The 22,121-nt window shown below is 40.4% G+C and overlaps 1 protein-coding gene across 1 annotated transcript in view; it reads right to left on the bottom strand.

Moving 5' to 3' along the window:
- Window positions 1-2,828: 2,828 nt before the first annotated feature.
- Window positions 2,829-22,121, bottom strand: part of ATP6V1H (ATPase H+ transporting V1 subunit H) — a 46,503-nt gene continuing 27,210 nt past the window's right edge. The window contains exons 10-14 of the mRNA XM_074146176.1: window positions 21,588-21,766; window positions 20,800-20,925; window positions 18,887-18,988; window positions 16,293-16,406; window positions 2,829-3,820 (exon numbers count right to left, since the gene is read on the bottom strand). Coding sequence (XP_074002277.1) covers window positions 3,760-3,820; window positions 16,293-16,406; window positions 18,887-18,988; window positions 20,800-20,925; window positions 21,588-21,766 — 582 coding nt within the window. The 3' untranslated portion in view covers window positions 2,829-3,759. The remainder of the gene's footprint in view (window positions 3,821-16,292; window positions 16,407-18,886; window positions 18,989-20,799; window positions 20,926-21,587; window positions 21,767-22,121) is intronic.

Here is a 22,121-nt window from a genome sequence, read left to right as displayed (position 1 = left end):
AGTCTCCATTCATCTCTCAATCTTCATGTCACCAGAGGGAAGGAAGGAAGCTGCTGGCACACACTTCTCCTCCTAACACCGAGCTCTGCCCACGCTGTCATCACATGCCCTGAGGCGTTCAGTCTGCCACCATGGAACCTGCCCACCTGCCCCGTGCCAGATTTTAAGAGAATGAGTAGAAATGGTGCTCAGTAGCAAAAGCTAAAGCTAATTATAACTTGTCAGACAAAAACCAAATGCAGTAGAAAGTTTTATGAATTAGCTGAAATTCAACAAAAGCTTTTGGTTGAGTTTCCTGATTTCAGAGGTTAGAAGTTCCAAGACAGCTCTGCCCCATTTTCTCTCTTGGGATCATGAATCCAAGGCCTTCCAGCACCTACAAGTATAGACCTGCCATAGGACAGGAGATGGAGAATCTACAGCTAGAAACCGGTCTGCAGCTCCCCGCTATGCCAAGATTCCCCAGGACCTCCAGGACACGGCAAGTGCTTCAACTTCTGCAGAAATCTCAGCTCTGGCAACTTCACAGTCCAAATTACCAGCTGCACAGAAAGATCCTTCATAATCCCACCACCCCGAGTTCTTACTGAGGCTTCTTACTGTACAGTTGTTGGCATGAACTCCCTGAGATCACAACCCTTGAGCCACCTGAATGTTACGATCAGGGGCTGGAAATCTCATGGCTTTCAGGTTCCATGGGCACCAGAGTATCAACACTGCACACTGATATAAGTGAAAAATCACCTTCATTTCTTTAAATACGTTTTTCCACCTCCAACAGATTTCTAACTAAATGGAGGAGAACGCCAGGTACCACATAGCTTGGAAACAGACCACACAATGAAGAATTAAACTGCACAGAGTAAAATTAGCAAAGCAATAGAGAGGAGAATTTATCTCTATAATACACAAACACATTTAGATGTTTCGGCACAACCCAACCCCTGTAAGCAATTTTGATTTGTGTTATGAATAACTTGGTTGTTTCTAGCTCCCAAAAAATACGAGGGGTTGCCATCAGTAGCATTCATTGCCTGTACTTGTACAACTCAAACCCAAATCCCCTTACCACACACTGCTTCAGTGTTCCCTTCAGACAACGAAACACCACATTAAAGCCCTGTCATGGTTCTTGTGCCCAACATTACAGCTGTAACCACAGGACCAACCCTTTACAGAATCTTCAAGGTAAGTCTTGGGCGATGTTTACATTGGCAAGAAGCGTGACATGAGAATCTGACTTGTAGAGCAGGACATTCGGCGCTCAGAACCCAGCTTTCACTCTGCATGCACTTCAAAGGGCCATACTTCAAACAAAATCTTACCTGGTCTGGTGGACTGAACACTTGCCAAGCAGCCAAGACACACAGGACATGTCCTGCAGTTTAGCTTTATTGGAGGAGAACCTCCCTGCCCATGGCAGGGGGGTTGGAACTTGATGATCTTTAAGGTCCCTTCTAACCCAAACCATTCTATGATTCATGCACCGACACCATTGTGTGATGCAAAGTGTGAAAAGCAGGGAAGACCTAGAGATATAATCACAGAATCACGGAATTGTCAGAGTTGGAAGGGACCTTCTAGAGATCATCTAGTCCAAGTCCCCTGTTAAAGCAGGATTGCCAGAGCACATTACTCAGGACTGCATCAAGGTGGGTCTTGAAAATCGCCAGAGGAGGGGAATCCACACCCTCCCTGGGCAGCCTGTTCCAGGGCTCTGTCACCCTCACCCTAAAGAAGTTTCTCCTCATATTTAAACAGAACTTCCTATGTTCCAGCTTGTGCCCGTTGCCCCTCGTCCTATCGCTGGCAACCACTGAAAAGAGTCTGGCTCCATCATCCTTCAACCCACCCTTTAGGTACTTGCAAACATAGATAAGGTCTCCCCTCAGCCTTCTCTTCTCCAGGCTAAAGAGCCCCAGCTCTTTGAGCCTTTCCTCATAAGGGAGATGCTCCAATCCCTTAATCATCTTCGTTGCCCTACGTTGGACTCTTTCCAGTAGTTCCCTATCCTTCTTGAATTGGGGAGCCCAGAACTGGATGCAGTATTCCAGTTGTGGTCTCACCAGTGCAGAGCAGAGGGGGAGAATGACCTCCCTCGACCTACTGGCCACACTCTTCCCTAGGCAGCCCAGGATCCCATTGCCCCTCTTGGCAACAAGGGCACATTGCTGGCTCATGGAAAGTTTGCTGTCCACCAGGACTCCCAGATCCTTTTCCTCAGTAGTGCTTTCCAGAAGATCCACTCCTAACCTATATATATACTTCAAGAGCATTCAACTGTCCCAAGATAACAACGGCAGCATAGGTGCACCTTGCTCCCCCAGCAGCTTCCCACACCACCAGTATCCCTCAACACTGTGGGAACGTGCAGCGCTGAGATAAGAGCCATTCAGATAACCCTCACTCCAACTAAAGTCAGTTTAATGCTCTTCAGGCTTCAGCATCTGTCCTCCTATATGCCCAAGTAAGCAACAGTGATTAATTTACACAATCCAATTTTAGTTAAGCAGGCCAAGATACAATCAAACTGTCATCCCCTAAAAGGCTTCTCTCTCTCCATTGCAACAGTGGTCAAATTTCAGTTATATATGATGAAAATCCAGACTGGGTAAGAAAAGTTTTCCCTAATTGGTTTTTTTACTTGATGACAAAGTACCCTAAGCTTCCTCATAGACTTGCACCACACAAGGCTATCAAAGAAAGCCATGTTCTCTCATCTCTATTTTTTTTTTTTTCCATTCTAAAAACGAATCACAAGAATATTAACTGCTTAGCATTGTATGTGCCTGGAGCCATACTCCTATATATGCAACAAGACTGTTTTCATGTGCCAATCCAATATCATCTTTGATTTATTGATGCTTACATTGTTTTTACTACCAGGAGCTACAAAACACAGGAAAGATTTATACTAAGCCAAATAATTTGGCTGTTAAGAAAATACAATGGATTTTAGAATGACACCAGAACCCTAACATTTACAAGTATTTTCAATAATGAAAACACTCCATGAAATTCCAAGTTCATCAGTTACTATACATTTGTTATTAAAAAACAAAAAACCACCAAAAAAAACAACTTGATCATGATCTACAGCCTTAACATTGATCTTATACAGCTCATCTAATAATCTTAAGTGTATCAATTTTCATTAGAGGCATGTTCATTTTCTTTTCCTCTTCTCATGTCCAGATTTTTTAATGTCATCTCTAACAAGAGAGAAGTTCCCCACCCCAAAAAACCCTCACATATTTGCTTGTATATACAATTTTAACACTGTTTTGAGATGTGGCATATATTTTATTACTGATAATCAGCATTTCTCAGGCTATTGCATTTCCCACAGAACACCAAGTCAAAGCTTTATTAATTTGCCTGGAGACATATAGGGACTACTTGATTTTCTTGGAAAGCAACAGCACTGTTAACCCACTAAAAGAACAGTTTTTCTAGGCTAATTATAACATGGAATGAATATCCTTTAATAACATTCTTTATTATGAGAATAAATACATAAAACAAATGCAATATATTAGCCACATTTCCTCATATACATTCAGAATATAACAGGAAGCTAATAGCCATAATCATCAGAACTAGTTGAACAAACAAATTTTTACTAAGCCAACAACACTGGAGGAAAGCTGGAAAGTTTATGCGCTAGTATCAGGCAAAGAACATGTGATTTCAGTGTTTCCTTGACAGTAATTTAAAGACAAACATACTGTAGTTATAAGCATGAATTGATGGGAGTGTTCAGCTCCGGGCGGTGGCCGTTTGAGGTTGTTCTGACTGCAACTGCTTTCCAAGGTATTCCCTGAAACACAACAAAAAAGTAGATTGAGCAACATTCTGGAATGTGGGGAGTAGGACAGTAGTGGGAAGTATGAAGTAGAGAAAGAGGAAGAAGCTTTAAGTTTAAAATTATTCCTTCAAATAATGTCTACTAATATTCGATAGTCAACTGGAGCTACTAGGAGAGTACCTAAGCTTTAGGTATCCGTCATCTATCCCTCTGAAAATAAAGTATAAACTGAACATCAAACTGTCTGGAAAAAGAAAAAGCCCAGTGGTAATATTTAGAAGCCTTGGCAGCTGTTACAGAACACCCACAAAGTCCACAGATTTTTCTTGCTGAATATACATATTAGAAACTGTGGTAATACATATTAGAAACTGTGGTATTTAAAAGGATCTCTTCCTATAACCCAGCTGCATGAGCACAAGTAATAGCGATGGACATACCGGCAATTTAACCCACAGGCTAGAAAAATAGACACTGACTGAAGAACTATACTTTCAAGTTGGAAGAAAGAAAAGATATCCAAGCCAGGCCCACTGTACACCAACAATTTCTTTGACGTGTTTTCCTCATCTGTATTTTGAAGTGCACTATGTCACTTATTTTATACTTGTCCTCTCTACACTGTAACAAACACCAAATTCTTAGCATTGCTTTGAGCAACAGTATCTAAATTCTATGGAAAAACAGTGCACAATTCTTCTGAATGTTCCCATCTTTCACTGTCTCCTGTGAAAGCAGCTCAACACTTCACAGAAACACAAAGAAGCTGAAAGAGGCCTTTAGTAATATCTGGGCTGTTGCTTGTTAGAGAAAATAAACTTCAAGAATTATATCACTGTATCAGCTGAAAGAGAGGTTTTAGGACCTGTGAAACATAGGCGTTCTTTTTCCATTGCTGATCATACACTTAGCACCACAGTTTTTCCTCACTACACAGGTATTTCAACCTACACAGGTTAAACATTAGAAGCAGTTCGGAGAAATGATGTTTAGAATGAAGTCTTTTAAAAAAGAGAACCTAACTCAAGGGTATGCACTTTTGCTTTATTTAAAAAGAAAAAAACCAGTTCTAATCACACGTTTCAAAAATGTGTAAGTTTTCAGCTCAGTGTCCTGTGGAACAGCTATTCCCTATGCATTATATTTCCTATCGCACAATGAAGATTAGCATCACAACTGTATCACTCAACAGAACTTTCCTCAGTTTTATAGGTAAGTAGCTAGAAAAGCAAAATTCCTGTAAAGTACAATGTTAACTTCAAGCTCCACTAGCAAAGAAAATAACGCATCTTTTATATGCTGAGTTATACATTATGGTTTAGCCTCTTCCTTCAGAGCTTTATCAGGTGTTGCTGCAGGATCATAGTATTTTAACGCTTGGGCTGCACTCAATAGGTACAACTCTTGATCATAATAGGTACATCATCACCCTCAAAGCAGAGACACCTGATGGCAAAGAAGGAAATGAGCTGCTCTCTTGTGGTTTTGCAGGACTCAAAATGTTCCACCAAAATAAACAAGATTTAACAGCCATCCAAAAAACACGGCCAGCAACTACGGAAAGGCTTCCAAACTCAAACCTCCTTCTGCTCCCTCAGTGGTTTTTGTTTGTGTTTTTTTTTCTCTCTGTTTCATGCCTATTTTCATGTACTGATTCTAGGGTTTCTTGTCTAACATCCAGCCTCAAAGGCAACTGAGGCTGCATACATGGCTGTGCTCACAGTATCACAAGCCTGCAAAGTTACTTATTCTTAAAGCACACGTGAACCATTTTGAATGTGAAATTCCTATGCAATTACTTAGAAGTCGGAAAATCAATCAAGCTAATAATCCGTAACAGTACAAGTATTGCACAGCTTACAGTGGTTCAGACACATGCTCAAGGCTTACTAAAATCCAACCATAATACAGTGCATTCAGCAAAAATCTCTGAGAAGGCACAGCCGTAGCATATTTTGTAAGTACTTAGTGCCTTAACAGATACATTCAACTTCTAAGGTGATACAGTAGGCAGGACAGTACCTTCCCTACAAAACCTTCTATTTTAGTCATTCATTTGGAGGTGTGAGGTTTTAGTCCAGGGACAAGGAAAAGCACCCATTCCCCCACACAGAGTGAGTATCTGCAGTTACTGCTCTGCACTGCCACGCTGCAAACCCAGGTGAAAAACCCCATACTGTCCCTAGCCCATCACTTCTGTAGCCACCACCAAGGGCCACTGAAATGCAAAAACCTTGTCCCACCTGCTGTTTTAAGAACTAAAAAGAAAATTCACTGGTAATCATTTCCAGCTGAGTGTCACTGGTTAACCTAGGACAAGTTCTTGTATGGTCTATGTTAGATGATGAGAGGGATTGGTAAGAGACTGATAGGAGGGACTTCGGCAGCTTCTCAGCACGAAGCTTTCACGTGCAGCCTTAGGAGAGCAGACTGATAGGTTATTCTGCCAGCCTTTGGTCACTTCTCCCTCCCATCTTCCACCAAAACTCAAAACTACCAAGAATAGCTTCAATAGGCTGCTGTTCTCCCTCTGCTAAAATACATACTAAAAGGATAAAAAGATTCAATTATGTTTTTTACATCCTGGTATTTCATCACAGCAGAAGGTTAAGTAGTACTGTAAGATTCAGTCTTCATGCATAAATTGGACACAGAGTCTATCAGTATGCTATTACAAATCAAGCGTCTAAGATTTTTTTTTTTTATCCTGCACCGTTACTTAGTTAAATCTTGAGAAAAACTGTGATTTTAGAATTCTTGTTTACCCCACAAAATTAAAACTACCTCTAAGAATGCAAGCATTCAACACATTGCACTGTAGGGCAGATCTTGTCAACAAGATGACAAATCACAAAATATTCAAACCAGCATCTGACAGATTAGAGATGCACACTTCAAGGGAAAGTAATGAGACTCGATTTTTAAAATAAGCTACAAACCCATGAGTTGGACTGCTTCTCCCTATTTTAAACTTACTTTCTTAGTCTTTCCTTCACAACTGCAGAAGACGACCACCTTTACTATAACAAAGTCATTGTGGTTGGTCTTTTGCAAGCACATCCAGTTTCTAAGATGGTTAAAACTCAGAAGAGAAAGTATACAACATACAAATATGGCCACTACTGGCAGAAATGCACGTGTGCCCGATGAGCTCCTATTCGAGACTAAGACAAAACACATCCTGCTATCATTTATTTGACATATCTTTGGGGCCTACATACCCATTGTCTTTCAGTACACAATCTTACAAGTAATACCATTACTCCCTTCTGACCAGGCAGAGCAGATCTGCAGGGTGTCGCTCAATATGCTTTCCACAAGATGTACAAAATTCAAGTACAAAGTTGTGCAAAAGGAGCAAAATACTGTCCTGGCCAACAACAAATTCAATCACCAATTCTTTCCACTAGAAAGCTGCCTTTTACCTTGAGTAGGCATTGTATTATTGTATATAACATTTCAAAAACCAGGCAGAAGTAGTAAACGTTCTCAAGTTCATCGAGCAAAGGCTCAAGTAACTTGGAAGTTCAAATTTGCGAGTTTTGCTCTTCAGAACAAGAAGTTCCACTTTGACCGTTTTCCTCACCCTGGAACAGAAAGACCTTTATAAAGGTAGTTTTAGCCCCCTTCTGACTTCCTTCAACATAAAATCATCCTTATTACAAAGCAGACAAAGCTGGTCCAGACAAGCTTGCATTTACAGTTAACTGCATTCAGACATGAAACGATTCAGTATAAATTTACAGGAGCACAAAATATTACTGCTGTGTTGTGGACAAGCATCAAAACATGCAAGTGTAGTACATCACTTTGGAGAGTAAATACAAAATCCTCCATTTCTCAGATCAACAAAACTTGAAACACTGCATTTTCTCACTTCCTTCGTCATTCAGAAGTCTGACAGTGAGGCATAAGTAATTTCCATATGCAAATTAATCTTTTCATTCATATTAGAATAATCAAGTGAGATTCCTTCCACTCTAGCAATTTCCCCTTTTCAGGCCTAATCGTTAAACCACACATTTTCTGTGGTATCCAAAAGGCTTTTTTGAAGAAGAAAAGGAAACTTAGAGGCGAATAAACAAATTTTTTTCATCTCAAATCCTTATTCCCAATTTGTTGCTTCATTCAGTTTAATTTAATTGGTTGTGCTGGCATATGAGAGACACTGACACCCTCAAGCTTAGATAAACTTAAGTGTCACAGTAATAGCAACAAATGCTTAAAAGTCTTTTACGAAAAAGCACAAGAAACTGATCCAACACACAAGCCATCCAATTCAGCGAGCACGGAAATATCAGGAGATAATTGCAACCTCCTGGCTCAAGACCTTACCTGAAAATTTTATACTCATTTTCAGCTTGAGCAAAGGACAATTGTCAACAACAACCTAAGTTGTTTTAAGTTTGCAGATAACACCAAACTAGGTGGGAGTGTTGATCTGCCTGAGGGTCAGAAGGCTCTACAGAGGGACCTGGACAGGTTGGATCAATGGGCCAAGGCCAGTGGGATGAGGTTTAATAAAGCCAAGTGCCGGGTCCTGCCTTTCAGTCACAGCAATCTCAGGCAACGCTACAGGCTTGGGGAAGAGTGGCTGGAAAGCTGCCCAGCAGAAAAGGATGTGGGGGTGTTGATGGACAGCCGGCTGAACATGAGCCAGCAGTGTGCCCAGGTGGCCAAGAAGGCCAACGGCATCCTGGCCTGTATCAGGAATAGGGAAGTGATGGTGTTTCTGTACTCGGCCCTGGTGAGGCCTCCCCTTGAGTACTGTGTTCAGTTCTGGGCCCCTCACTGCAAGAAGGACATTGAAGTGCTGGAGCATGTCCAGGGGAGAAGCCACCAAGCTGGTGAGGGGTCTAGAGAACAAGTCATATGAGCAGAGGCTGAGGGAACTGGGCATGTTTAGTTTGGAGAAGAGGAGGCTGAGGGGGGACCTCATTGCCCTCTACAACTACCTGAAAGGAGGGTGTAGAGAGGTGGGTGTTGGCCTCTTCTCCCAAGGGAATAATGACAGGACCAGAGGAAATGGTCTGAGGTTGTGGCAGGGGAGGTTTAGATTAGATATTAGGAAGAATGACTTTACTGAGAGAGTGGTCAGGCACTGGCACAGCCTGCCCAAGGAGGTGGTGGAGTCGCCATCCCTGGAGGTATTGAAGGAACATGTAGACATGGCACTTCAGGGCATGCTCCAGTGCCCGAGACTGTTGGTTTGTGTCTGTTTGTGGGTGGGGTGGGGTGTGGTTGTGGGTGTTTGTTTTGGTTTGGTTTTGGTGTTGGTGTTTGTTTGTGGTTTTTTGTGGGTTTTTTGTTTGTTTGTGGTTTTTTGTGGGTTTTTTGTTTGTTTGTTTTTGTTGTTGTTGTTTTGGTTGTTTTTTGTTGTTGTTGTTTTTGTGGGGGTTGTTTTGTTTTGTTTTTTTGTGGTTGGACTCGATGATCTCAAAGGTCCCTTCCAACCAAGAAGATTCTGTGATTCTGTAACCTATGACAGATGGGAAAGTTTTAAGGTTTCAACAGATTTCTAGAGGTCACATACTAAAAGGAACAAGCTTTGCAGTTTAAGCTTTTAGTGTTATACTCCAAATTCTAGATTTACCCGTCCTTTAAGGAAAACTGAAAATAATTCTTTTTGACAGGCAAGGGAAGAGAGGTAGATAAAGCATAGAAGAAAGAAAGGATGAAATTTTCCTATTCTCTCTTTTTTAACAACATTTATCTTAAATCTTGCTTAAATCCAATTTATTAAAGATTTGTTATCCAAAAAACTATTTGACCATCTTGAACATACGTAATTTCTAGCTTATTTTAGCAGATTGAATTTCCCAAGAGGCAGAATGCTTTCCTTTGACAAAGAACAATATAAAAGTATTGATTTTATTTTTCTCTATTTAAACATAAACCTAGCGTCCCATGCTTTTGAAAGTGAAAATGAAAAGCTAGTTCTAAACAAATTCTTCCCTTTATGAAAGAGTACTGAAGTGTAATACAGCTACAATAAAAAGTCTGCTACATGACTCAAGCAACTCAAAAGACATTGCCAACACACATTGTTACAGACAAATCATAAAGATACAATTTAGATTAGATATTAGGAAGAAATTTTCCACTCTCAGGGTGGTGCGGCACTGGAACAGGCTGCCCAGGGAAGTTGTGGATGCCCCATCCCTGGAGGTGTTCAAGGCCAGGCTGGATGGGGCTTTGAACAACCATCTTTACGTTGTATTTCTACTATGGGTCTAATGACCTGGATTTGTTGACAGAGAGACACTGCAAGAACCTCCTTTTCATTCAGCAGTTTCCCTTCAGAGAGATTTTGTCCATTTTTTGCAAGATTAATTCTAGTCTTCCAGTTCACAATTTTACATGCAAGCTATAAAGAAACAGCAGATCAATGAGCTCCTATGACAAGGCCATTACTCAAACATTTTATTAGATTTTAAAAGAAAAATCTATGAAATTCAATTTAATATATTCCTTTCTATTAGGGAGACAAGGTATAAGTCATTTTTGCTTATAAGATGCACTATAAGCTAACACACAGAGCCATTCTGTGAATTAAAAAGAACCTACTTGACTGAACCATGCAACTTGGTTTGAAAGTGGTTTTAATCAGAAGATTTAGTCGCCAGAATGAACAGCAAGCAAAAATGCTTTCAACACTTAAGAGCTTTAATTTTGCACAGAATATTTCAGAATGACTGACATAGAATTCAGTTAAATGTGATCTCTTATCAGGAAATCCAATCTCTAAAGCAACACTAATCAGAAGTGAAACTATCAAGTTATTTCTACTTGTTTTTCCAGCACAGTACATGAAAATGAACAATTCATTTGAAAAAAAGAAAATGCAGACTGAGCAGGATGTTTGATATTTGCAAAATATTTGTTCCACATTAACAGAAGCTCTAGAAATATTAAAGTGTGTTTTAAGAACAGTGCAGATCTCAAGACAGATAACACGATCGGAGGGTGAAATCCCAGAGAGCACACACACGATACAAACCACAGTCCTTACCTGAATGGAATGAAGCTTTACAAGAATACATATTTATGTTCAAATAAAAAGATGGAACACTCATACTAGATGCCAAGCATGCCTATAACTAATTGGATTTTTGCCTAACTTGTCTCATTCTAGCTAGGAACTGTCCTCTTAAAAAGGAAATTTTTTTATCAGGGACACAATTTATCTCCTCAGACTTTTCAGTTTGTTAACTTCTGTTAACTACTAAAAAGGAATTGTATTGATGATGAAGTCTAAGAAACAGGATAAATAAATACAGTGGACTGCATTACCATGTAGGCATTGTTTCCTAGATTTATGCCTACTTTATTAAGCATTACATCTCTGAGTGTTGGGATGGGAAAAAAAAGGCCAGGGGGGCAGCAAACTTCATGGCTGCAAGTTAACTATCATTACACCTTCACTTCCCACTACCAAAAGCAAGCAACACACAGAAGTTATCTTAGGAGATACATGGGCTTTGGAGAACGAAGTTTATACCAAAGAAGAATAGTGATAAGTGCCAAATGTTCCATGCTAACTCTACAGAGCAACAGGTTCTAAATATAGCATACTGCACATCCTAGGCAGTTTCAGATTTTTTAATGTCTCTCTGCATTGCTAGTCATTTTAAAAGATAGAAAGCAAGTAATTTTGTCTGGGATGTGCACTCTGAAAAATCATATATGAATCTGTTGCATATTCAAAGCTTATCTGAATTTGTTGCTTCATTCAGTATGCTGTTTATTAATTTTACTTCCAAGACCATACTTGATTGTGCATCAATGACGCATCCTAACTCCCGTCGTTTAGCATCCTCCAACTAGGTGATCTTTAAGGTCCCTTCTAACCCCAACCATTCTATGACTTGTAGAAGGAACTTGGGCTTCTAATTGTAGGTGCTTTGAGTCACAACACCCCATTCCTGAAGTTCAGTAAAATTTTGTGCCGTGAAGCACATGAAAGGCACATGCTTCATCTGCAGAGATTAACATATTGAGTTTCTTTAAATTGATGTAACTGCTGTCCACTTAGAACTTTGATTCTTTTGATTTTGATTCGATTCTTTTAAAGTCTGCATCATTAAAAACATCACTGCAACCAGCATTACATTCCTAAAACCAGTTACTAATACTAAAACGATCAAGTAGGGTATTGCCTCTGAACACCGGCAAAGACAAGGAATAAGGAGATGATGTTTCTCATACATAGCTAAAGCACAAATTAAACAGGACACACAAAAATATGCACCATCAATGCCACGCCAAACCCCCCCATCTGCCAATAACAGATTTTTACCATCAGCATGGGGTGCCACAACTAATACGGTTAGTTCAAGTGAGATTAAAACACTGGATAAATTACCATTTAAAGACATTAAGTGATACTAAAAAGATACCTTCACTCCCTGCTTCATCAAGTGCACGATCATTTAACATGCAAATGTAACTGGAATATTTCACCTGAACTTACCTCATCTGAAAAGCTGACAGCAGTAACTGCTTTTGCCAATCTATTTCACCATTGAATGGAATGCCTGACAGTCTGATTCCCCCTCATTTATCCCCGACTTTAAAACCCCTAAGGAAAAGCCAGTGGCGCAGCCTGTAATGAACTATTCAAATTACTTAGGAGTTAATTGTCTCCAAGTTGAGTTATGAGCAGTCTAATGATACAGGTGTGTTTTAAACAGAATACCACTTCAGCTGCCCCGTGACTCTCCCTCAGTTCAGGTACCAGAAGTTTTCCTTGCTCCGCTGCTTCAGGCACAGCACTTGTACCAAGCCTCAACTCCACACAGCAAGCCCTTACTTTCTCACCCATCCCTCCCTTAGCCCCCAGATCTAGGAAAAGCCTGACTACCTCTGCCATGCATGTGTCACAGATACTAATGCAGAGATGTTCCATGTCAATTAAATTCAAGGGAAAAAAAAAAAAAAAGCCACAATTGCTTTGAGTGAAATTGGAATTCCAAAACACGTGGAAGAAAGGTGGGAAATGCTTATCGTTTCCCCGGCTCTGGAGAGCAAGGTAAGCAAAACCTTGAAGTGGGCGACTAATCCATCTTATGGCATAGCAAAGGTAAACAAGTAGGCACTTGAACTGCACCGTGGGGGTGCAGCAGGGGACTCTGCTTTCTCTTCTCCCCACACAAGCTATGAAACAGAAGAGCTTCTGACACACATCAAAAGCCAGATCCATACAGAGACAGATCAAGCTTCCCACATACAAATGATATGTCATTTCCTTAGCTCAAGCTATCTGATGTCCATTCCAGGGGGAACGCTGCTTTGGCAAATACGAGCCAAGGACAATGTGTCCCAGAGGCTTGTTCCAGTAAGAATTATACAGGAACATATTCCCTGAAGACAGTATGAATCTGAAAATGGCACTAACTTAAACAGATCCTTTATACTGACACCTCTGAAGATCTGACACTAGATGTAATTGCAATCTCTCAGTCTCAAGTCTAAAGGTTCACAAACTGTGAAAACCAGGCACAGAAATGTTCATGACATTAAAAGAACAAGACAAATCTAGAAGACCAGATGTGATGTTTTTAAAATTAGTTCGCTTAAGTTGAAAGTGAGAAAAAACCAAGTTAGGCATCCAAGAAAACTTTTGCTACCAGTGAGGTTTCTGCTAGAGAAAGACTGGAGTTTTATATTTTTATTACCGCATTTTCAAGACATCAGAACACACATGAAATAAGACCTGTCCCCCCTGCAGAATGTAAATTCAGCAACTAAGTCTTCCACACTGTAACCTCTATTTAGCTATGGCCACTTTATAATACTCAGAATCCTTCAAATGTATACAAACAGCATTGCAAGAAAAGAAGCGTATCACCAAACTGAGAAGCAGGGTGAAGCGTAACATACAATTCTGCCCCAAAATTAGGTTGCACACCACCACACATTTAGTCTCCCTCACCACACACTCAGAAATTCAAGTCCAAAGTCCTCCTTACAGGTGGAGAATGTTAACTCTGGATTTGTCACAGTAAGTTATTTAAACATGTAAGTTTTTCTGTGCTACAGAAGGTTTCCACAGTATGAGAGAGGGAGGAAGCAGGATAAAATTAATATTATAACATGCACAAGAGTTAAAACCCACATTCTTCAGAAGAAAAGGGGGGAAACTAGCTTTGTTTTACAGAAGAAACACTGCAGAGAGAGGGGACAGGAGTTTGGTGTGGGTTTTTTTTTTTTTGTTATCAGTCTTGCTAGTCTGTCTTCTACATCAAGTGACTTAAACAACGTGTAAGAATGATAAACCTTGTTCCCCTACCACTTTCACACCGTTAGCATCATTACTGCTCTCTATTTCAAAAAGATCACAATCTGTCAGAAGCAAAAAAACACTGACAAAAGTTACAGGTGCTTCCAAGCACCAAGCTTTTCAGAAATAAAAGGTTAAGTTCAAAATAAAATTAGTTGTTTGTACCTCAACATCTATGTTCCGAAGTACTCAGATGTACTATTGTACTTCATCTTTCTCTAATGCCAAATCGGAAACATAAGCTTTAGTGAAATCATAATTAATAACCAGATTAAGAACTCCTAATTAGTATTTTTAACTCTCCACGCTTAGCATACCTAATTAGTTTGGCAAGTTATACGAACTTGTTACATGAACACTGAAGTTTTTCACAAATTCAGCCCTTCAATGCTTCACTATAAAGGTCCTGTGCTCTGTTGGAAAGGCAGCATCACCCACCAGCCACTTCTGTGGCAGAACACACCAGGACTTCAGGGGTTTTGGAACTTTGTTAACTAGTTCTCTAACTATTTCTCTAAACAATGAAAGAAAAACCTCATTTCAAATGCTATTCTCAGCAATTGATGAAAGAGACTCCAGCGAGCAATTTTCAACTTCATCTAACTTGCCAGCCCATAAACTTCTGCTACTCCAACAGCTCAAGAAAAATTATACTTGCACCCCATAAAACAGCAACAGAAAAATAACAGCATAGAGTTGGGGGAAAGACTAGAGCAAAGAACAACAATGCAAAAGAATGGTCAGGCACACACTTTGCAAGGCAACTGCCAATTAAGTATGTGAAACATCAACTCTTACAAGTCCATCAAGCTACTGATTCCTCCAGCTGAGATTAAGTAAGCTTGCTAAAATACCTACACACATCCTTAACATTTTGAAGACTGCAGTTTTGCAAGCCTAAATTACAGCTTGTATTAAATACTAAGCAGTCCAAATAAGTTAAAAATATATTGTTTGAGTGAATTACTCATGTGACATTCAATCATGTAAGGTCAAGGTACTCAATTCAACTACAAGAAAAATATACAGAAAAGCTAGCTAATATCTCACACATCAGCATAGAATCATAGAATCATCCAGGTTGGAAAAGACCCTTGGGATCATCGAGTCCAACCATCTACCCTACACTACAAAGTCCTCCCCTATGTCATATCCCCCAACACCACATCTAAACGTCTCTTAAACACATCCAGGGATGGTGACTCAACCACCTCCCTGGGCAGCCTATTCCAATGCCCGACCACTCTTTCTGTGAAAAATTCTTTCCTAATGTTCAGTCTAAACCTACCCTGCTGGAGCTTGAAGCCATTCCCTCTTGTTCTGTCATTAATTACCTGTGCGAAGAGACCAGCACCAACCTCTCTACAGTGTCCTTTCAAGTAGTTGTAGAGAGTGATGAGGTCTCTCCCCTCAGCCTCCTCTTCCTCATACTAAACAGTCCCAGCTTCTTCAACTGATCTTCATAGGATTTGTTTTCCAGGCCCTTCACCAGCTTCGTTGCCCTCCTCTGCACTCGCTCCAGCACCTCGATATCTCTCTTGTATTGAGGTGCCCAAAACTGGACACAATACTCCAGGTGTGGCCTCACCAGTGCTGAGTACAGGGGCACAATCACCTCCCTGCTTCTGCTGGTCACACTGTTTCTAATACAAGCCAGGATGCCGTTGGCTTTCTTGGCCACCTGAGCACACTGCCGGCTCACATTCAGCCGCTTGTCAATTAGAACCCCCAGGTCTCTTTCTTCCAGGCAGCTTTCCAGCCACACTTCCCCAAGCCTGTAGCGCTGCTTGGGGTTATTGTGGCCCAAGTGCAGAACCTGGCACTTGCCCTTGTTGAAACTCATGCCATTGATGTTGGCCCAATGATCCAATCTATCTAGGTCTCTCTGTAGAGCTTCCCTATCCTCCTGGGAATCAACACTCCTGCTTAACTTGGTGTCATCTGCGAACTTGCTGATGATACACCCTATGTCCTTGTCAAGATCATCAATAAAGACATTAAACAGAAATGGTCCTAACACTGAGCCCTGAGGCACACCACTCGTGACCGGCCACCAGCATCATATTGCTCTATCATTTAAGAACTACAGTCTTATCATATTAAAATATTAATCCCCCCTTAAAGAAATCTACTGTCTTGAATCCTCCCTCCACAGCCCAATATTTTTTACTGTTAGTAGTATGTTAAATAATCTTCACATACCAGTTATGAACCATCAGCTTCTGCACAGCCAGTAGTGCATTATAACGAACTTGCTGGTCTTCATGATGCATGTGGTTCATTACCAGCTGTTTACCACCAAGTTGTTCAATCACTCTGAAAGAGAAGAAATGAAAATGTAAAACTCATGTTCACGGCATTCAGGTGACTGAAAGCGTTGACCTTGCACAGCAGTAACCCTTGGGCCAAGTGGAAGTTTTACTGGAGGCTGATGTTTAGCCAGCGTTTGTTTTCTGTGACAGGAAACACCAATGCCGTACTTTATTTATGCTGTTACATTACCAGAAAATGCATGTTAGTGAGCCTCATTAGAAGCCCTCGGTGCTACTGCCTTGAGAACTTGGTCCACAATATGCAATTTTAAAGGCAAGTTAAAATTATTTAAGATGACATAAGAGAACAGCCAAGCAAAAATGTAGTATTTAGTTTAACAAACTAGTCTAGTGGGAGGTGTCCCTGCCCAGGGCAGGGGAGGGGGGGGCGGGGGCAGAACTAGATGATCTTTAAGGTCCCTTCCAACCAAAAACATTCTCTGATTCTATGAAATAACTCCTTTGTCGTACAAAGGGAAAGGTTAGCCAGAACTAGGTCACTGCTGTGCACAGCAGGTAAACTCAAGAAGTTTTAGGTTCTAAGTCGCCTCTACAACCTTCGAAGGCTGAAGGACAATCCAGTTAAGAGTAGAGGATAAACACTTCAAGGAAACAGAAGTATTTAAGACGTTTGAATTCTCCTATTCTTCTAAACCAACAAATAGCATCCATTCTCAAAGTGAGTCATGCAATGAGAGTGTGAAATGCCAACCAGGCGTGGGAGCAGTAGATGACTATATATCAAAAACCATCATGGTAAAAAATGGACTATTACATGGAAACTGACACACAGTCCTCGACTGAACCTTAAGGTTCAATCCTAAAATTGCTGAAGTAATACTTAGTAAGAATACAACACTGGATTACAAAGGAAATTCTTTAAAAGAAAAATTAAAAGAGATTGAAACATTTTGGTTTGTCCATCGGAACTGAAAGCTAAATAAGTCAAGTCTGTAAGCAGAAAGCAGCTAAAGTATTAGAATTTGATACAAGAATGTGGGTTAGAACAGTATCTAGGACCACCGATGCTGATGACCACTCCTTTTGAAGGCTGAACAGGTTTAACAACCTGGCAGCTGAGCAGAGCTATGGTCCCACCAGCAGTATGTTTTCCCAGCTACAGACTAAGAGATACAGGTCCTGTTCATCCACTTATCCAACTTCATAGCTTTGGTCCAGCAACTGCATGGCCATACTAGTCCAAGTATTATGCCACATTTGAGTAGATGTGTGCAACATGTTTAAAGATCATGGCAAACGGGCAGATCAAAGTAGGAGCAACCAGTATCAGCCCTTCAGCTGTGCCTCTTGCAGGCAGCAGTATGAGTTTCCACCTTACTGGAGGATATCTTGCCTCTTCTCCAAATACCGGTTGTTATAAATCTCTATTGGAAGACACGGGAGATGATTAGCAAATAAACAGCACTGTTCAGTACAAGTGGTACACAATGAACACCTCTGACCTTTCTCAATGGACCTAGAAAACAGTTAATTTGTTCCAATACTCTAAAAATATCTTCAGTTCCAGTTGCTTACAAGACTACAAGGGCTGTGAATCTTCCTAGAGTGAAGAAATCTTTCTAGCACATACATGGCATAAAGTTTCAGTCTATTGTTTGTGATTCTGCTGTCAAGACAGCAGTCTGCACACAAAGTGTTCACGGAATTCCCAACAAGCGTAGAAGACCATTCTCATCTTCCCCACTAAACCCTATGCAGAAACCAGGAACAGACCACTTCTTTGCTACAAAAATTAAGTCACATGTCCCTTCAGGTGACTGACGAGCATGATTCCTGCAAAAACCAAAGGCCTCTGTCTGCTTCAGCGGTCTCCTTGCCTGCAAGATGCAATTACTCAGCAAACAAACATCTTTACTTATATGTTTTTACAACAAAACAAAACAAGAAAGTATAGCAATGTCTGTCGGTGTATTTTGACAGGAATTCAGGTTTACAATAAATATTAACACTTTCACTGAAATGTGTATTTGTGTAGCTCGAAGAGTGGTAACTGAATCTGTGACAACATCACTGAAATTAAATAGCAATTTTTTGTGAGAAAAAACTTGTCTTGGTAATCTTAAGTCACAAAATACTTAATCGTTGTTGAAATAGTCCCTCCCTACTGTAAACCAAACAAATAAAGCCCAATAGTCATAACAGAGGCTAAAAACATCTTGGTAGCTCCTCTAATTTCTTCTCATGCATGTCCTCTGCTTTAGTCTAAACATCTTATTCAAGACTTCTGTAGGCATAGGTTCCCTTCACTGTTAAGAGGCACTAAAATTTATTAAGTCAAAGACCTAGTTTGTATTTTCCCATCTGATCTATTTTGTGCATTCTCACCTTCCCAGTGAATTGAACTTAAGCATAACCTGCTATCTCTATGTTAGCATATTTTAATATAAATAAGCAAAAAAGCCACAGGCAAAATATATATTCGAGCTACTCTCTTGAGTACCAACATATTGGCATTTTTCTTACCGTTTCCCACGGGGATAGTGTCGTACATATTCTCCCACATCATGAGCAGCTACAGCCAGCACTTGTGGGTCATCAGAAACCTCAAGAAGTTTTGTCAGGATTCTAGGAAAGGATTTGAAACAATCAAGTTCCAGGGTTTGGTTTGGGTTTTCCTCATTCTTGTTTTTGTTGTTTGGTTGTTGGTTTTTTTTTTAATCACTGATAACTTAAGATAACAAATCCTGTAACCATAAAAACGTTTTACAAGTCACCCAAAGAGCAAAGCTTGAATAGAACTTTTTCCAAATGCGCAGTTGCACTTGAAACAATGGAGATCCTGCCCTAATTAACAGAATTATTAAAAGCATTCAACAGAGTAAGTTTAGTAAGCTGCATCCACAAATACCTATAACCAAGGTTTAAAAAAAAAATCTCCTCTTTTTTACACATTGGTTTCAAGACCAAGAGTTTTGAGATCAAGAAAAGCTGTACTAACCAACCATATAAATATCTATAGACTGAGACAAGAGTGGGACACAAGCACAAAGCCTACACAGGGTCAACAGATGCTGTTATACAACAGACCCCAGTGATGCTCGCGTGCTGTTCCCAGCTCCTGCATGCAGCATCCTGCACTGCGGGATTCAGAACGTGGTAGGGCCACGCTGCTTGTGACCCAGCAAAGGGGGTAGGACAAGCCTGTTATCTATCAGCCTTTCACCAACTCTATTCTTCCCCTCACCTTTCAGCAGTAGCCTTGCTCAATACAGGATAGAAAGACAAAACGGGCAGAATTTTATGCAGAATACTGTTATACAGAGTTATTTAAAAATTAAAAGGCATCCCAGCAGTTAAGAACAAAGCAACACACCACGTTCTTTGGTCTGTACAACTGTGAACTTCTCTCAGTTCAAGACCATCAACTTGATCTCAAAAACATCACTTGTTCAGTCAACTCTTGTGATCTAAAAAGCAGTTCTGTCCTAACTCAAAGACTGAGATGATGAAAGATATACCCTGTAATTGACTCCAGTTTCATGTACTAGTTATTTTCTTAGCATGAACAGAAATACAGAGCTGTAAGAAAACAGTTTCTCAACTCTTAATATTGTCTGCATTTTTTAATTAAGTAATTTAATCAGTTTTAGTGGAAAACAGCTACCAGCAAAACAGATACGGAGGTGATCAGTGACAGCCAACGTGGCTTCACAAAGGGCAAATCATGCTTGAGAAATTTGGTGGCCTTCTACGAATGCGCTACAGCATTGGTAGACAAGGGGAGAGCAACAGACATCATCTACCTGGACTTATGCAAAGCATTTGACACTGTCCTGCACAACATCCTGGTCTGTTAAACTGGAGAGACACGGATGAGGGGAAATGGGTCTAAACTGAAAGAGGGGAGATTTAGATTAGGTATCAGGAAGCAGTGAGAGTGGTGAGACACTGGAACAGGTTGCCCAGGGAAGTTGTGGATGCCCCATCCCTGGAAGTGTTTAAGGCCAGGCTGGATGGGGCTTTGAGCAACCTGCTCTAGTGGGAGGTGTCCCTGCCCATGGCAGGGGGGTTGGAACTTGATGATCTTTGAGGTCCCTTCCAACCCAAACCATTCTGTGATTCTATGATACAGAGGACCTCCAAGAAAAAAAAAGCTCAGAGATACTGAGCTTTGGGGAAGGCACTCAATGTGTTCCTATGAAACGACGTTTCTCCTGTCTGATGCTCAGAGAGACTGACACTCCTTTCTGCAGGCTGGACCCTTCCCTCTGGCCACTCTGGGGCTGTCTGTCATGTTTCCCTTCAACAGGCAGGGGGGTTGGAACTCAATGATCTTTAAGGTCCCTTCCAACTCCAACCATTCTTTGATTCTATACAGGTCCAGTTAAACACAGAAAATATTAAAGAATTATGTCATTCCAAACTTGAAAACTTACTTGAGTAGTTCATAATTCTTCTCATTTAGTCTTACAGCATTCTCCCGCCAAAATTTCTCAGACTTGTGTACAGGACTCCACTCCAGTCTGCCTGACTTGAGCTCAGAACTGTACTCATCAAAGGAGCTGCAACACAAAACACCCAAATGAAATACTGGCTAAGTGTCTATAAGCAGAGTTTGAACTGTGTGCCCAAGCCTGTTCCCAGCAAGACAAAGCTGGAGCACAACTTGATATGACGCATTTGGAAGTCAGCTCTCTGCAGAGCACGAGACCTGTTCCCTGCCTCAAAGTTCAACACTTCAAAAATAAGGAAACACAACAGAAAAACATACCCTTCCATCCACCCCAAAATACAATTCTTGAAGAAGGGGAAGAAAAAAAAGAAAAAAAAAAAAGAGGAAAAATTCAAGCTACACAATCACATTTGGAAATTTGGTAAACAGTAGCAGAAACTTGAGTTTATCTGGACAGCAAAATGTATTCTAATCAGGAAGTTTTCAGCTTCAACCGGAACTCCTATAAGATCCCTCTGAAGTCCTTTAACAATCTAGCAGTTACAAAGATCACATACCCAGAAGTGAAGATTTATTTTCTATTCAGCCTGTAAATACTCACTTAGAATAGGAAAAACTTTTATATACAACCAGCATCTGTGTGCTCTACCTTATCAACTAGCATTTATGTATCATAATTCTGTATCTTATTTAGCCTTAAAAAAGAACAGAATTTTACCAACGTTCATATAATTGCATTTTTTTTTTTAAAGTTCACACTGCAAGGCATACCTAAGGTCCTGCACGCTCTCCCCAAGCTTGTCCAGTAGAAATTTGATATCTTCACTTATGTCTTCATCATCATATTTCTGCTGATCCAAATTCTCTAGCTGCTTTAAAACTTTACACTGAATCATGGCAAGAGCATATTCTTGGCGAGTTTCTCTCTCAGTAGACTTCTCTAACAAATTCTAGGGAAGTAAAAAATTTATTTTGTTTGTTTTAAGAACAGACTACTTGGAAATAAAGTGATATTTTAAGAAATTCTTATTGGCACATTTTGATTTAGTAAGTGACAGAATTGACCACTTCCAAAAATAATCTCTCCAAAGAAGTATAACGTGCCGAAAAGCATAACCAACACTGCATTCAAGTTTAGGTCACTTAGCCTTTTTCCTCCTAGACGGTATGAAACCTTCAACACCAGAAAATATTAATTCACCTGCTTTGATCATATTCCACATCCAATCGGGCTGATTACAATGACTATTCAAAGAAAAAGGGCAGGCTTATGTCCCAAATCCAGAGACTCTGACATAAACAACT

The sequence above is a fragment of the Numenius arquata genome, chromosome 4, assembly GCF_964106895.1.
Source record: "Numenius arquata chromosome 4, bNumArq3.hap1.1, whole genome shotgun sequence".
Classification (NCBI taxonomy): domain Eukaryota; kingdom Metazoa; phylum Chordata; class Aves; order Charadriiformes; family Scolopacidae; genus Numenius; species Numenius arquata.
This window is presented reverse-complemented; position numbering and strand designations above follow the sequence as displayed.